The following is an 18,534-nucleotide window of genomic DNA, read 5'->3' on the forward strand; positions in this document are numbered from 1 at the left end:
CAAAAACGAATGTTTGTGCTGGTTTGGTGTTTGAGATATTGAACATTATTTTTTGGGTTGTGTGACGTCACTCTACACCCCATGTCCTTCAAATCGCTCCAAACCGGTGTCATTCGTTTGTGCTCGGTTTGTGCTGGTTTGTGCCGTTAAAACAAACACTGTATCTGTTTTCCTTTCGCAGATATAACAAATTTAATTCGGGGCAGTGACGTCACTCTCCACCCCACCTCATCTAAATCGCACCAAACCGGTGTCGTTTGTTTGTGCTCGATTTGTGCCGGTTTGTGCCGTTGAAAGAAACATTGCAACTACGATCCCCTCTTAAACATAAAAAAAAGAAACTTTTTAAGTACAGTTACATAACTGTCCACCCCGTATGGTCCAAATCCGTTTGTGCTCGATTTGTGCCGGTTTGTGCCGTTACGATGAACATTGTATCTTTTTGAGAAAAATAATGTTCAATATCTCAAACACCAAACCAGCACAAACGTTCGTTTTTGCGGCACAAATCAGCACAAACGCAGCACAAACGAATGGCATAGTTTTGGAAATGATTTCGTTTTATGGGGTGCCAACTTCACGGAGGTCAGTAACCTAGGCTGCAAGAATATTGCTTTGGTAATTGTGTGAGTTGGGCTTCTGCTCAGCTCTTTAGCACGGAATAATATGATGTTTTGAGGCACACCAGTGTATCGTAGTTACAGGTGATCATAATAAGAGCAAATGTATCTATTTGTAATGTAAATGAATTATTTACTATTTGGTGGCGTATGCCAGACATCTCAGATTGCTGCTGCGTGACTGTTTCTAATACAACGGCTGAAGGGAGGGATGGCAAATTTGACATCTTTGTCTCTTATGACCAATGTAATCCGTCTCTCAATATATTTTCCTCTTTTGGAAAGTCAAAGAAATGCTGTCATGGATTTTATATTTGTTGTAGTTTCCGCTCACCAAGTTTACCCAAATATGACGACTTCCGCTTTTGAGAACCTTGGAAATGTAAAAAGGGTCGTTGTTGGCTGGTCACCACAAGGTAGCTGATCTCATGTACTATATACACACACACACACACACACACACACACACACACACACACACACACACACACACACACACACACACACACACACACACACACACACACACACACGTTGGGTTTTCATTCCATAGACACTGATTTTTATAATGTGCAAACAATATATTCTATCCCCTAACCTTTCACCTAAACCTGCCCATCACAGAAGACGTTATGCATTTTTAGGTTTTCAAAAAAACATCACTTAGTATGAATTATAAGCTGTTTTCCTCTTGGAGACCAAAAAAATTCTCCACAAAGACAAGGATTTCAGATATTACTTGCCATCTTTGTGCCCATAACGTAGGGAATACCAGGACCACACACACACACACACACACACAATGTCCATGTTTTAAAATCTTTCATTAACACACACTCTACATTTCCTGTACTGATCTTCATATCACACTATTGTCTCCTGTTCTGTCAGTCTTTTCCACTTAAGGGCCTGCCCCTTCTTTTACCTCCCTCCCTCTCTCTCTCACTGTTCCTCCTTTCATCTCCCTTACAGATCAGCAGTGATCACTCACCCCTTCTGTCTCTACCACACTCCCCTCAGCAGTCATCTGATCTCCCCCCACCCCAAATCCGAGTACATACACCATCCACAACAGCGCTGATCCTTCTCATCAATCTACACGCGTTGACCACCGCTTCACTCCGATGACTCTGATTAATGGTGACGTGGATCTGCGACAGCACCGAAGGTAAAGTCAGGTTAGGGGACAGGACACGACTATGAGCTAAAGATCGTCAGGAGCCATTGGGAGAGTTTGTGACCTTCACGTGAAGAGTGCAGGCGGTGAACGAGGTGGTGGCGGGGGTGGTGTATGTGGTGGCACCGGCTGGAAATGTCACCAGTCAGATGTCAGCGGACGGACTTAGCGTGGTCCGGTCAGCACCTGGAAGGGCATCCTCTAATTAAGAGCGTGTCGGGTCGCGTGTCCTATCAGACAGGGACAGTGCGTGCGGCACGCGCACAAGCACCCTCTCTTTCGAAGACATGCAGAAAAGTACAAGCTGGAGACGTGAGCGCGGAGATACAAAGTCACACCACTCCGGTGACCTTTCGGTTTGCAGCTAAAAATAGAGCAAAATTTCCATTCGAATTCATGTTACAGTGAGTGTTGAATAATTTATCAGCTTAATCCGCCAGCCAAGTTTGTTTTTTTTTCCTCATAAGGCATGAATATCTCCAAAATACCAAAATTAAGCTCAGTAAAAATGAGCACTTTCCGTTCACTGACTGTTTTATTAGACTTTCATAAAGGGGTAATCCCAAATGCCTATCTTGATATGTCAAATTCTGTTCTGTCATCACATCATCTTTTGCATAATTTCCTCTCATAAAGCTACCTTGGAGATCTTGAGTGGAAGCTGCCATCACTCTCTATTCACACAGTCAAAGTATTTACAAACATGTGTGACTCGAATTGTGATCATACAACAGCTTGCAGGAGAGGCTCAAATACTGTCTGTATGAACAAATAACTTAAGTCAAGCCCCTTTTCTATTCTCTTGATTACTGTGAACATGCTTGAACCATAGCGACAGTGACCAAAGGATGTATCAAAGATGTCAACTTCTATAAACCGGAAAGTCTCAAAGCTGGGTCCAATCAGACATCAAACCTTTATGACTTTCTTTATTCTGCGAAACACAAAATTAGATATTTTGAGGAAAGTTAGTATCCAAACAGTTTTGGTTACCAGTGTATGGGGGGGGGGGGGGGGACACTGTGACTGAGACAGCTATCTTCTTTTGTGTTCCACAGAAGAAAGTCTGTAAAAATCTTGTAGTTTGTGCACCTTATCACCGTTGCGTTGTGTAGTATGAGTGCTGTTAAGACAAGACGATGACAGACAACAATAAAACTTGTGTGAGCACCATGGTGAGTCATGCAGTCTCATAGTTCTGTAGTGTGAGCTGGCCCTCAGTTGACACGTAGTTGCAAAGTTATTTATAGTTAGTAGAATGTCTAAAGTCGGGGACACACTTAACGACTGTAAGGCTGATTATGAATGTAATTAGATACTTACGACTGATCATGCCCAAACGCAGCGAGTCAGAGACAGTTGCGTTCAGTCTGTGTTTAAAATCTTCTCCAGTCGTTGGAAACACTCTGTAAGTGTGTTCAGTTCAGCCTTAGAATGTTTCAGCTAGTCGTTAAGTGTGTCCCTGGCATTAAGTGGACTCGAAATAAAGTGTAACCAGAAAGTCATACAGGTTTGGAAGGACATTTTGGGTGAACTATTCCCTAAGTATTACAGAGCCCTTTTAGACTTAATTCTGCAATGTAACAAAGATTTAAAAAAAATGTAAACCAATCAAATTAAATAATAAAAAGGATTTTATTAGTGAGGGAAACGTAGCTTCAAGCGCTACAATGTGATCAACTGAACCAAATAAATGGCAATTAGAGCCGGATGATAAATGTAAAAAAAAAAAGAAGAAGAAAAAAAAAAAAGCCAGATATTTCTGGTCTTTGGATGACACTAAATGTTTTGAAATTGATCAATGACACATTGCTCAGGGTGATTTTTTCAGTGGAGCCATAATATTTATGCCAGATAATATAATATAATATAATATAATATAATATAATATAATATAATATAATATAATATAATATAATATAATATAATATAATATAATATAATATAATATAATATAATGTATGATAAAAAATCCAGTTAAAATAATGAAGGCATGTTTTTAACATTTTTCACTAAATTAGTTTATGGTTAATGTTTTATTTGAATGATATCTCAATATTCACTAATAAACTGCAATTTTAAACAATAAAATGCCATACAGGACTTATGTGAACCCATCTGAGTGATGGTGAAAAGCAGTTACTGACGATTCATTCAAATGTGCATAAAAAAAGAACTTAAGACCTCAACAAATTAAATGTAAGACTTCATTAAGAATTTTTTTCTTTGCTATGCCATTTAATTTTGAAAAGTGAATTCCAAGACACTTTTTAACATTTAAGTGAGTCACTTTGGTTATAGAATGGTTTTGTCACTTTCATTTATCGGAAATGAACGTAAACATATTTAGCGCACTGAAGAGCACTGACAATCATATTCTGCTTCTGTCTGAATACAGCCTCTCTCTGACCATCTCTACTCTCTCTCTCTCTCTCTCTCTCTCTCTCGCTCTGACTGGAGTGAAGCCCCCGGTCAGTGTTACATCAACACTGGGGCTATCTCTGCTCTCGCCGGTGAGGCTGTCATCTGCCGTTGCTGTCACCTGGCCTCATTTTTTATTTTTTTTTGCCTCCTCCTCTCTGCGGGCTGATTCGTTTCTCTGCTGGGCGCTTATCCAGTACCCTGTCACCTCTCACTCTGTTGCGGCGGCCCACTATTGGACCACTTCATTAGCTTTCCACCTCTGTCATGCAGCTCTGCTCCCAGCTCTGACAATTGGTCATCGCCCCTGTCGAGGATGGCTTAACGTGGCAGGTTAAGGGGCCAACAACAGCCAACAGTCTGCTACGGTAGAAAGGCTTTGCTACATGAAGCAGCAAGGGTGCAACTACACATCGCAGGACGCCGGATGCGGCAGGGGTCACTTACGAAAGCAAGTGCCACATGGTGAATGTGAGAAATGGCAGGCAAACCTCCATGATGGGAACAAATGAATGGAGAGCGTACAAAAACAATGGGGATTGAAAGCAAACTCCAGTTTCCACTCATTCTTTGGATTCGCCAATCACAATCAACACCTCTCACAATCGTTTTAGGCAATTATTCGCCCGTGACCAGAGTCACACCCAGAGTCACTTTCTCTGAGAGAAAGAGACAACGTGTGAACTGTCATTATTGAATTAGGTCCAGCAAGCATGTGCAGGGGCCTGCATTTCAAAGCGCTTCCCCAGCTTTCATCTCCAAATCAAAATGTGTATCGCAACTGGATGGCTGACAGACGTGTCAGCGTGGAGGAAAATCAAAGCGGATTGGTCTGAAACTCAGAGGAGAACCAGGCAGTCCAAAGAAATGATAGGCCAATTATGTCAGAGGTCAGTGAGAGTTCACTTCATGTGTGCGTGAGCATGTGCTTCGCCTGGGGAACTCTAAAAGCAGTAGTCTGCTATTTTACTCTTCATTCTTCATTTATCTATAGTTAATTCCCTTCCCATTTTTGTTTCTTTTGTGTCTCTCTCATACACACACACACACACACACACACACACACACACACACACACACACACACACACACACACACACACACACACACACACACACACACACACACACACACACATATATATACACACATAACACAAATCCACGTACACAACACACACAAATCCTGCCAAATACTGCTCCAAATGATGTACAGTATATATGAATGCTGACTAAAGTAAAACATTTTTTTAAATATAAGTCATTAGCCTTTAAATATAAGCCACAGCCTTACATTTTACAAAAAATTGTATATCTATGTTTTAAAGATGGAGCTTAACCATGAGAAGCAAAAAAAGGATGCATGTCCATTTGCAAAAAGGACATACATTAGTGAGTGAATGAGTAAAGTTTATAGATAAGTATATACTTATCAAATCCAAATTATGCACAGAGGAAAAAAGGCATCAAAGTGAATTAAACAGCACATGCACCTGACCAGGCAACTCACACGAAACTATGTACTTATGACAACTTGGCTTGAGCACATTTCCTGCAGCAGTTCTGTGACCACTGCCATTTTTCCCATAGAAATGCATTTGTTATTACTGTAAAGTAACTTCAATAACAGATCCGACTAATCGATGATACAATTTTGACATGATAAGCAGTCTTAAAAACATGATTGTTGCTCACAGTCTGATGTTAAGTCCAACTTGTCTTTGAATTGTGTTTTGACAGCTGCATCGGAGATGCTTTAGAGGTGATGACTTGCGCAACGCAATTTCTCAGAGACATTTTCAGCATCCTGACAGTTTCAGCACAACACATGAGAAGTGGCTCTTAGATAATCCTTGTTAAAGTACCACTGCACAAATTATTAAAGGTAAAACTAAAATTAGAAAAAAAAAAAAAAAAAATCTAGATAAACTACTTAACTGAGGACTATCTGACCCAGAAGTTTTGCTTCTGGAGCATCCAGCCAACAAAGTGCAACAGTGAACTTCCAGAAGTGAAAACTCCAATCATTTTCTCCATAGAGAAATTTATTTTTAAATTTATTTAGTAATTTATTACTTACAAATGTTTAAAGTCAGATAAACTGTGAGTTCAGAGGTTGTTAATCAATGGTACATGATTTTGTTGAAGGCATCTGTTTGTATTATTTCAACTCGTTTGAATAATTGTGTTTAACAGCGGAATTCGTGAGGAAAAACTTCATTACCTGTGATGCTGTACAGAAAATTACACCAATCAGAGTCGCATAAAGCAAACCCTGCCAAAAGAGGTTCACTCCCATGAAGCACTGCAAATTACATAATTGAGTTAGTCTCCCTATGCTCTCAAAATACTTAAATATATATAAAGGGTGAATTCAGGTTGACTCTGATACTTTTCTCAGTCATCTCAATGGCAAAAAGGGTCTCAATCAACCTGAATTAATGAGATTGTGTAATGTGACCATTTCTCCTATCGTACCGAACTCGTATCAAACCGTGACCCCAAAACCGAGGTACGTACCAAACATTGTAATTATATTTATATGCATGTTTTGCAATAATCTTAAAAAAATATTGTTTCTACAGATATAATCAACAACTTTACTATAATTTACTACTACTACTAAATCTCTCCATAATTTTAATTCGATGATGTTGTCTTCAATGCTTCATGGGATTGTAGTTCTTTCCCTCATTAAAGTCTTGTACTTTTGTCTTTTTGTCAGATTTTCAAATACTTTTTTTGCTTCAAATAAATCTTTGTAATGTTGTAATTCACCTTGTAGCTAGTTGGCTTGGTTCATGGCTTTTAACACTTTAACAAAGACTCATGGGAAAAATAATATTCTGGAACCAACACCACTGAAAAGGTGGGCAGTACAGAGTGCACTAATGCTCCATCTCCTACATGGAACATCTTGCCCCTTTCTAGCAGGACATGTCCACTATGTTTCAACTGCTACCTTTGCAATGTTGAGGAGTCTATCTGGTCCTCTGGGTCCAGGAACACAGTTCCATGGGCGACAAGGGGTCAATGCAATGAACGCAGACTCTGCACGTTCCACCAAGACGGAGATGAAGTTAACTAAGCTGGAACAGTCCCTACGCATCCAGGCAAGAGGTCACGCGATGGAGTTGAGGGCGCTAATCATTTCCAATTACGGATTCCTTTTTAATTATGAATTATGCATGAATTTTTAATTAATCTAATGTTCCGATGGTTTTCATTTTTTTCTGTGCCGAGATCTCAATCTAATTACTCTGCATTAAGCGAGGGAGCAGCGACCCTGTTGCCAACCTTCTGGGTAACCCTTGGTCAGCCCTCTCGGATCAATCTTGCTGCTGTCTCACAATTACCTATACTTTCAGCGACAACAACATGCATTTAATGGTCTAAAGTTTGGAGTTCTATTACATTAACAAGTGTAATTGTGAGTTTTGCATTTTAACAGCTAGATTTCACCTTTGCCCCCAAACAGCTTATTAATTTATACACTCAATATTAGCCTGAGCATTAAAAAAATTATGATATTGTCTCTATAATACTCTTCATTTAGGTTTAATTCATTAAAGTTAGTTAGTTAATACATTAGCTAGCATGAAGTGACAATGAACAATACAGCATTGCAACAACAATACAACAACAGCATTTATTTATGTAGATTAATGATGATAATAATAATAATAATCATTTCTGTATATATTAATATATTTTTAACATTTCAGGTTGTATAAATTAACATTAACACACTCTACTGTTCCAAAGTTTGGCATCCTTAAGGTTTTTTAATGTCTTTGAAAAAGGTCTCTGATGCTCACCAAGTGTACATTTACTATTTGATGAAACATACAGTAAACAGTAATTGTAAAATATTATTACATTTTTTAAAATAACTGCTTTCTATTTTGATATATTGTAAACTGTAATGTATTCCTGTGATGGCAAAGCTGAATTTTCGGCATCATTACTCCAGTCTTCAGTGTCACATGATCCTTCAAAAATCATTCTAATATTGATTTGACTGATTTGGTGTTAAGAAACATTCCTAATTATTATCAATGTTGAAAACAGTTGTGGTGCTCAATATTTTTTGTGGGAACCATGATAATTTTTTTTTTTTCAGAATTCTTTGATGAAAAGAAATGTTCAAAACAAACGCATATGTTTGAAATCATTTGAAAATAATGTAAAAGTCTTTACTGTCAATCTTGAACATATTTGCCTGTTAATTCTTTTCAATCTATAGAGAAGCATCCTCTGTATCACGAAAAATGACGCTGAATTAATGTGTAATGCCTTCAACAAGGACTATAACATCAAAAAGTCACTGACTTATGTCTTTCCTTGGACATTCTTTATGGTATCCTTAAAAGAATTAGGAAGCAAGATGGTATAGTACAGCAATAATAAACAGGCTCTCCATGGTAGAGTGGTAACTGGGGTTAAGAATTAATCATGCAGACACAGTCCTGCAGGATCTTGGCTTTGGATTCCCATCAAGCAAGCTGAATTTTACTTCTCGCCTTTGCCAACCCATATTATATTACCAATTCATTAATCCTAAATGCAAGAAATTATGGATAAATCAATCATAATCAAGCATCTAATGCCATCACATTTTACATTGTGGTTGTGGTTAACTGTGATGTCTTACCTGAGAGCTTCATGAGGAGGTCTGTAGCCGTTTTGGTGGTGATATCTGGGCTGAAAAGCGAGGCAGCTGTAGGTCCAGGCCCTGGTGGACTGGATTTGAGCCCCGACAGATCCAGAGAACTACTGCTGCTACTGGGTCGCTCCCTACACAGGGCAAAGGGAGACATCACAGACACATCCCTCTCTTGGGGTTCCTCCTTGATCTGGACGTGGTTCGAGGGTTCATTGGGGGAGGCCAGCAAACGACCGTCGGGTTGGCTCACAGTGGGAGACGTGGAAGCATCTGTGTTCATGACCTGGTCGCCACCGTCCCCCATGAGCAAGCCCTCGCCCTCCTCCGTGTCTGTGCCGGGTTCTTCTTTGACTTTGAGGTCGGGACGAGGGAAGTGCTGATGGCAACGCATGTGCAGCTTGAGGCTAAAGTGGCGTGAGGATGTGAAGGGGCAGAGCTCACACTGGAAGGTCTCCCCTCGGTCTTGGTGCTGATGGACCTGAGATGAGCAACAGGAGAAATTAGAAGAAAGTGTGGAAATGATGAGCAGGAAGCATAGCAAACATGAATCCTCATCTTCTCTATCAGTTGATTTGAGTGACAGTGAGAATATACATTTGATATATATTTTTTAATTATTTAAATAAAAATGTGTATGTATTAAGCATGATTTATTTTTTTATGAGAAATAATGCAATAACACTTCAAAAGCAAAGACTTCTGTCCAGTGTGAAAGGCCTCTCGCTGCCTCTGATTACTGTGGGCTATAAGCCAATGATAGGCTTAGATTCAATGATATCACAATCAATAATTTGTTGACTTCTATTCTATTCGATGTTTTCAATCTGCCGCAATAATATACTTCCTTTGAATTACCTTAATTTAGGGACTTTTCTCTGCAAATATTTTTAAATGTGATTAATTGCCATTAATTTTATTATTTGCCACGTAATTAATTTGATTAAAAATATTAATTGACAGCCCTAATAATTTTGCATCATAAAAAAATGCATCGTAAAAAAAAAATTCTGCACCTAGAGACGTTAGGATATTTTGTCATGATTTACGGCACAAGCATTTCTGCTCTCAACGATTGAAGTCACCTTCATGTGGGATTTGAGATTGTCTTTACGAGCACAGCGAAAGGGACAGAGGGGACACTGGTGGCTTTTTAAGCCCGTGTGGATCACCATATGTCTCTTCCAGTAGCTCTTTCTCTTGATCACCAGACCGCATACCGGGCACTGAAAGGGCTTTCCTCCATCCTCAGGAGAACCTGCAAAAAGAAATAAATAAATATCATTTTAATTTATACTAAATGTCTTTATTCAGTCTAGTTGCAAACACAGAAATGGGTATTCTAGTGCAGTATTTTAGTGTTTACATAGAATCATTAGCACATTATTAGATAGCCCTTTGGCATCAAATAGCATGTAGGCTAAATAGCCTTTCACTCTTGTCACCCTTGCATCTATTCGTGTGAATGAGATAAAAATTGTGAGTTATGATTACACCGATCAATGCCAAAGACTTCTCACAAAGGAAGCCAGACACAAGGATGTTTTTAGTAAGCCGATTATTGTTGTTGGCTCCATATCCGGTGTCCATTAGGGCTTAATTGGTCTTATTAGAAGCTGGCATGATTGCATTACAAATTCTATGAGGGCCTGTCAGGATGGCTTCATAAGTATTCCAGTCGTGTTCCTCGAAAAACATCTGGTAATCAGTGTTTGGTGAAATTACCGCGCTCAGGCATTCATTGACCCAGGGTGTAAAACTTCGAGACTGCCTATTTGCAACAATAAACCACCATCTGTGGCTCAACCTCTCCCGGCGAGATCACTGTGGAAACCACTCGTGAGGTAAAATGACTGAAGGTCTTTGGTATCAAGGGAGAGGAATAAGAGTCGTTAGCTGGTGTTACAAATTTTAATGTCCATTTGGTATTGTTTCATTACTGAATAGATCCTCTTCATGTGACTATCTTACAGATTTCACATACAAAAACACAAGCCAGGTGAACCTCAATTATGATTTTAATTGAGGTGTTCTTATTTCCTATTTAAAATGTATAATTTGTAATCTGTCATATTATAGCCGTTTTACAACATATTTAACTCTCTTGTGATTGTGACTCTGACATTATTCTCTGCGTCTGCAGCTACTTTCAGTCAATCCTGATTCCAAGCCACATAAGTTCAAAAAATTTGTAAAAGATCAGCCATATCTCTTAGGCGCTCAACCCGGAGGCTGTGCTGAATGGAAACTCTGATGGTCGTGCCGGCTCTGGAGCCTGACCTAAATTCTGGGGGAATCTGCTGAGATGGTCTCCGACTGTTCGGGCTATGGGGAGCACACACACTGCCGGCCTCCGTTTGGCAGGCTGCACATCCGCGGGAGATGAGCTAGGTCTGAGAACGTGCCGCCAACTCCAGCAAACCCCCACTGTGCTAACAGACCTTTCCCAGATTCTCCAGCCAACCTCTTGCAGACGAAGCATGACCTTATGGCACTACTAAATCACTACACAGTGCATTCTTCAGTGGTGTAATAATCAAACATTTAGGCACTGTTACCTTGAAAAATAAATACGGTTAAGGAATTTTTCAATGTAAAAAAATAAGATAGTAGGTTTAAGATGATTAATGATGCATACTTTACTGTTACTTATTTTCAGCATTTTGTGCAGTTCATAGAATCTGTAGTAATGTGTATTAATATATATTTATTTTTTCTTTATTTTTTTTCTTCTTCCCCATTTCGATGTTCACATGCGATTTGTCTGTTGTGCTAGATGCTAGACAGGCTGAATGAAAATGCAAAATCAATCTGTAACAGTAGTTGGTGCTTATAGAAAAGCAGCTGGTTTCTCCGGTTCAGATTTTTGATTCGCTATGGTGTTTATCAAACAACACTAAATACAGAGACCAAGAGAATCGGTTCCAGATTATTCCTCTGCTATTCACTTTCACTGAATAGCAAAAATTATGTTTGTGAGTGCCACCAATTCTTAGTTTTATGTAACAGCAGCGTCTCTAGGCATGTGACCAAAACGTATTGGTTGTCCAGTTTTCTTCGCAGTACGAAAAAAAGTGTTGACAGCATGCAAATGTTCATTTCGGTTTGAACTGTCTGATTAACAGATGTATTTAAATAAAAAATGTTTGTCGCACCAAATTTTTCCACCGAATATTCACCATGTTGTGAACAGGCCCAAGTAGAGACGTGAGCCCAGCTGTCAGGCGTTCTCCCTTCCTGGTCCGAGGCACGAGGAGTGGTGTTTTGTGGGCATGGTGGCCAATTAGCTGTGACACATGCTTTCTGATATGCTGGGTGCTGGACTTGGTGGGTGAGGACACCATTGCACGTCCATGAGACTGACCTGATGTGGGAAGGTGAACTCTGCATTTATTAGCTTCAGGTGTGCCTCATCAGGAGAGCCTGGCAGCTGGGTGGCATAAGAGGAGGTAGCGTTCCGTCGTAATGTATAAAACCTTAACCCTCTTCACAATAACTACAGGAATACAATTTTTAGCTAGTGTGGTTTTTAGTATGATTTATCCTACAAAAATATCCTGCAAATCCATCTCAAAAACACACCCTAAGAAAATGGCGTGTATCTATTTTAGGAACAAACTGTTACCTGCTTGACTGCTGGGCTTGGCCCTTCCCTTGGGGATTGTTGGCAGCAGAAGATCCATGGCCTGGGTTGGGGTGGGCACCTTCTGGTTCCTGTCTAACAGGGGCTTGACATCTTCGGAGGCTCCCAGTACTAAAGCTGACTCTTTCTTATCAGCTAGAAGGTTCCCTGCTGCTCGCGCAGCCACCTCCTTTAGCAGAGCTGCCGAGGAGGTCATGGAAACCAGAGAGAGAAAGGAGCCAGCTGAGGGTTGATGCTCTGATGAGCCCACCTGCTGCTGACTTCTTTCAGACACTTTCTTTGAGAGGGCAGCAAGCGTGGAGCTGGCTGACTGTGGACTGAAGGGTGAAGCAAACGGTTCAAAGCGCACCGCATCATCAGAGCGAGTGCCCAGGGCTGCCATTGAGGAGGAGGTGACCGAAGAGGATGAGGAGGAGGAAGAGGAGGATGAAGACGCAGAAGTGGAGGATGCCACCGTGCTCTTGTCTTGGAGCACGGCGTTGGCGGCTGCCTTTAACTTTTGGATAGCCGAGTCTGGTGATAGGCTGCTGCCGCTGGGTGCCGAGCAACTAGCCGATGGCCATTTATCTGCAACGCCTACCCATACAAAGCCACTGCTGCCTGAGTTAGGGCCGTTGCTGGGGCCGTACGGGTCACAGGGCTCTTGCTTGACAGTTGCTACAGACGCGGGTGATGCAGAGTTCGAGTTGCCGCTGTTGTTGCTGCTGTTAGCCAGCCTCCTCGCCAAGGCACTCAGCTGTTGTGCATGATGCGAAGACGCAGATAGTACCAAGCTGACCGGAGGTGACTCTGGTCCTCTGCCCGTTCCACGCCCGGTCAGCTCCCCTGCCTCTAGCTTCAGTGAGCCAGCCTCCAGGAGACGCCGCAGGTTGCTGCTGAGGGGCTTGCTCAGGGCCTGGCTGGAGTCTCCGTAAAGAGAGGACACCATTGAGGACAGCGTGTCCTGGGTCGAGAGGACCCCACTGTCCAGCCCCAGAAGCTCCAGGGAGGCCCGCTGAACCGGTGTCGGGCAGCCCAGGGAGCTCTCTGCCGAGGTGTCGTGGTCTGGTCGGGGAACATTATCCGGGGAAACCCGCAGCTCATCTTGCACATCACCGTAGGACGATTCAGAGGGGCTGTCTGAGGTATTTCCAAACCAGCTGTCCTCTTCCACTGATCCACCCTCTGGCCCTCCATCCTCTACCGTGTCCACATCTGTGAAACAGAAATAAACATGATTTATTCAAATGCTTTTTCATCAAGACAACTGATATTTCATTATCTGTTTTTATAAAAAAAAAATTATAAATAAATAAATACATAATTATATATATTTATTTATTTATTATAATGGCACAATTATTATAAATGCTGGCAGTAATTGTCCTTTCAGCTATCAATTGACCTTTTCCAACTGACTTTTCTCATTAAGACCAAAATGGATTGACTAAAAAATATGTTCTGAAAATATGACCAATATTATACAATCAAGAGTTGTCCTGATGAGTATCTGAGGCATCCCTCACAAGGCATACTGGAATAACTTGCTTTCTAATCTTTTTTCAACCATATTTTTTTTCTAGGGTCTAAAGGAGTCTAGTAAAAGGGTTACCATGGTGACAGGCCCTTCCGGGAGGCTAGACGGCAAAAGATTAGGGTAATGGAGGTTACACAACTGGATTAATATTCATGAGCCTGCAGATACCACAAGGGAGCCAATAAGGATAGGGTTAAGGTCACCAAGGGTCATTAATATACACTTCATGTATCAATATTCATAAGCAAAACATTACAGCTTGCCAGACAAGGGCGAACAAAGAATGTGAATATTCCTGATACATATTAACAATCCCTCCACAAGAGCATGTCAGAAAGCAACAAGCCTAAATGAGGAAGGATGTCAAAACTTATCAAGTGAGGGTTTTTTCTTTCCGTTCACTTGACCAAATTAAATCCTCACACTTCGGTGAGAGTGTGAGAGAACCAGGCCCGGAGACAGCAGAAAAAAGGGCTGGGGGCTTGTGACATCGGAATACGATCTGTAAAAAAATTCATTTGAGCATCTTTTCTTCGCCTTTTGGTAGCACACATAAAGGCTAGTCTCACCTTGCCGACCCCGACATAAGCCTGGCGAGTAAGCTTTCTGTTTACAGGGGAAAGAAAAAGCCGTTGCTTGGCAACGGTATCCCGTCGACCCGTAGGGATCATTACAGTGAACACACATCTGGCCAGCACTGCTTACTTTGGTCCAGAGGGGTGGCAGCCGCCACGACCCTGTGCTACCATGCACCACGATACCAACAATGCAGCAGAGCATGCTTTAAATAAAAATAAAATAAAAACCAGACAAATACACCTTGCTGTGCATGCCAGTGTGTGCAAGTATCCTTCTGACTTCCCGTACCTCATTGCTAAACGTTTGAGCACATCATTGGGGCGTCTCACTGACTGAGCTCTCAGTCACCTGAGCAAAACAGTGAAGTATGTGAGGCATGACCCATTTCCATGTGACACCAGGGACGACGGGCAGTAATGGCCATAATGTTGTTAGTGTGAAATGGCTAGATTGCTGACCAGAGGTCTCTGAGGCAGTGGCAGAAACTCGGACTGAACTCTGCTCTCACCACGCTAGGTTAAGCTAGGCTGTGCTACGCCCCGCCACTTTTGTTCCTAGCAGCACTAGAGCGGCAGACGCAGGCAAGGCACTCCGTGGGCGGCCTGACATTTCCCAAGGTCACGGATCGGGCCCCAGTTCCGCATGGCTTTGTCTGAAACAACCCCCTGCCACTGAAATGCACACACGCACATACGCACTCATATGTGGCTTGAAAAAGCGGAACAAAACCCTGGTAGTTAGCTGCAACGGCAACAATGCTATCGCATAGCAACAAGCCTGACAGTTTGGGACAAGGGACAAGATACTGGCCGTCTGCCTTTGAGAGGTTCGTTTAATGACATAATGGTGAGCATGGATTTGTGTGGCCAGAAAAACAGCTGCGGGAGGCACTGTGGTCCAGATCTGTTATCAGTCACTCACACTGAGACTTGGTGCTCGTCTCTCTTGAGGCTAAACTGTGCTCATGATTGTTTGCTGCTGCGGACATGACCCTACAACCCTACAACCACAAGTGCTAAATGCAAATCATAACCTCAACAAAACACAGAAAGAAAGAAAATTGTTGCATTCAGGCTTGGAAATTAACTTTTTAGCCTTCCAGCCAGTCAGATTTCTCATAGCAAATTTAGTAACTATAAATATATATATAGAAAAAATAATAATGATTGCATGCTCTAGAATAATGGTTTAAAACAAAAATGTTATTAAATAAAGGTTAAGGTATACATGCTGCAGTGTAATCTGCATGTAGAGTTATCACATTATAAAAAAAAGGGGGGAAACAGTTTGTTCACCATTTAAAAGCTGCAGGGAGGCTTAAAATCACTAGATTATAGATGACAAAGAAAACCACAAAGTGTTAAAAGGAATGTTCTGTAGAAATTCATACAAGTTCTCTCCTTTGGACATAGTAACTGTAGTATAATTATTATTATTGGGGATGCACTGATTTGAAAACTTTGGCCGATACCGATAACCGATAATTCTTTATATTTGAAAGCCGATAACCGATATATTGGCAGATAAATCTAAATCCAAATTTGTATAGAATTGTTGAGAGCCTGATTACAAAAACAAAAGTCTCACCATTAAATCCATGTCCCAAACACACAATTATAACGATGTTCTCATTATAATTTTATTTAGCCTAGGCTATATGACAGACATTGCACTTAACCATATTTTCAGTTGAAGGAAAAAATCCATTATTTACTGGCTTTAATATATCAGCCAAATTTTCTTATTGGGCCGATAACGATAACATTGAAATGAACATATATCAGCCGATACCGATATGGTAGCCGATATATCATGCATCCCTAATTATTATTATTATTTTCTGTAAATGTCAGGCTCTTAATACTTCTATTCAGAAATAATGCATTAAATTGATTAAAGTGACAATGAAGACTTTCACATTGTTGCATTTTTTTTTATCTCAAATAAATGTGTTTATTTTGAACTTTCAACAAAGGATAAAAAATGTAAAATGTTTTCCACGAAAATATTAAGAAGCACAACTCTATTCAACACTGATAACAATAAGAAATGTTTCTTGAGCAATCAGCATATACAGCTTTGCCTTCACAGGAATAAATTACATTTTAAAATATATTCAAATAAAAAAAGTGATTTAAATTCTATGGTAAAAATATTTTTGTATATACTGTACTGTGTTACTCTATTTTTTTTTTTTTTTTTTGATTAAATAAATGCAGCCTTGGTGAGCATAAGAAAATTATTTCAAAAACATTTAAAAAATTGTCAATTGGATGTACTGAAAAGAAAGTTTACTATTTGAAACCTTTAAAAGAACTTTAAAATTCCAAAAATAAATAAAATACAATCCTTTTTTAGAATGACATGAGTGTAAATTATCTTCATCTCTTTAAGGAATGTGTATTTTTTTTAACCATATTTCTTCTGTTGTTCAGAATATTACACTTCATTCTCTGTAATACAACTAGACTTGGAAAACATCTAAAGGACCTTGTTAATTCTGTTGTGTTCTTTACCACAATACAGAGATCTTGTGTAATTGTAGCCTACATTTTTCGAGATGCACTTGAACAACAGCCGTTGGCAGCTATACAGTTAATTCCAACATATCAGCCGTGAGATGCAAAAAGCCAAAAGGCAGTGGAGGAAGCTGGGAGTGTTCTCTATTAGGGCCAGCAGCCACATGACTTGCGTAAGGTTGCCTTCGAATACACTGAGGCTATTCTGCGACTCAGTCGGGCATAAAAATCAGCCTGCCTGACCCAGAGGTCACAGAAAGGGCACAGAAAGACTGTGCTGGGTGGGAGGGTGGCTTGCTTCAGCAGAGTGAAGGAGTGAGGGAGAGGCCATTAGTCGATTAAGCCAGGGTGGAGTCATCAATATTCCACTGATGCCAATGAAAAGACACACTCGCGCAGTCTCGCATGAGAGGCTCGGGTCGAATGGCTTTAACTCTATCAGAGATATTGCAGTGCCTCCACAGTGAGCGCTGCTATTGAATGTTACGAGCTAACTAACCACCACTTTGGCATCTATAGTTTCCCAGCATTCTCTGTGGATTGCAGAAGCAAGTGCCAGTGGCTTTCAAGGGGTGGGGGGCTGGGTTTTGGAGGGGAGATAAAAAGTGGTGGCGGTAATTAAGTGTCCGACTGGGCCCTGGCGGGGGTTGCCGCGGCCGCAGGCGATGCTAATGAGCCCGTCCGCCGGTCAGTGCTACCTTATTAGCCGCCGGCCGACAATATGGTGGGAAGGACACACTGCTACCGGCACCAGCCACACGTCGTCACGAGTGAATAACACAGAAACCAGAGGTGGGAAGTAATTCTGTTAATTAGGGGGCTCTCATGATGACCAGTCTACGCCTTTAAGAAAATGGCCAATCAGTCAAGGCAAAATTAAGATTCTGCAAATACAATCGTTTATCGATAGTCACAATTTATTTTGTCATGATATAGCATGATGCTCAAGGTTCTCGTATCGATCCTTGTTCATTCATTTCAATTCCTACAGTCCAATTAAGTAAAAAGCAGGAAGTCTAAATAAGCATAAACTGGCAACGTTTCTCGGTGCGGTCTGAGCCACTTCTATGGTAATGGAGAAAAGTGAAGGGAACCGCATGAAAGATTAAAACTGACACCACAGATTCATTCTCTCTGTCACTGAAATGCTGAGTCTCTCTCTCAATTGCAATACAGTTATGATATCATGGAGCATCACAATCTATTGAATCGTGACCAATGTGTCACATTGAATACCCAACCCTAGTATCTAACTGATCACATAAGACATGAAATTTTAAGACATCAATCCCATCCCATAAAACAAGTGAAAACAACTAAACATGTATATTTATGTGTCAGAGTTTGCATGAAAATACTCTGTAGAAAAACAATGTTTTTATTAACTAGGGCTGAGC

The 18,534-nt window shown here is 40.8% G+C and overlaps 1 protein-coding gene across 4 annotated transcripts in view; it reads right to left on the reverse strand.

The window, feature by feature from the left end:
* znf827 (zinc finger protein 827) overlaps positions 1-18,534 on the reverse strand; it is an 80,943-nt gene that overhangs the window by 43,596 nt on the left and 18,813 nt on the right. For all 4 annotated transcript variants that reach the window (XM_081360981.1, XM_081360980.1, XM_081360983.1 and 1 more), the window contains exons 2-4: positions 12,506-13,717; positions 9,966-10,138; positions 8,872-9,361 (exon numbers count right to left, since the gene is read on the reverse strand). In XM_081360981.1, the coding sequence (XP_081217107.1) occupies positions 8,872-9,361; positions 9,966-10,138; positions 12,506-13,717 (1,875 nt within the window). The remainder of the gene's footprint in view (positions 1-8,871; positions 9,362-9,965; positions 10,139-12,505; positions 13,718-18,534) is intronic.

The sequence above is a fragment of the Scardinius erythrophthalmus genome, assembly GCF_964197995.2.
Source record: "Scardinius erythrophthalmus genome assembly, chromosome: 3".
Taxonomy (NCBI): domain Eukaryota; kingdom Metazoa; phylum Chordata; class Actinopteri; order Cypriniformes; family Leuciscidae; genus Scardinius; species Scardinius erythrophthalmus.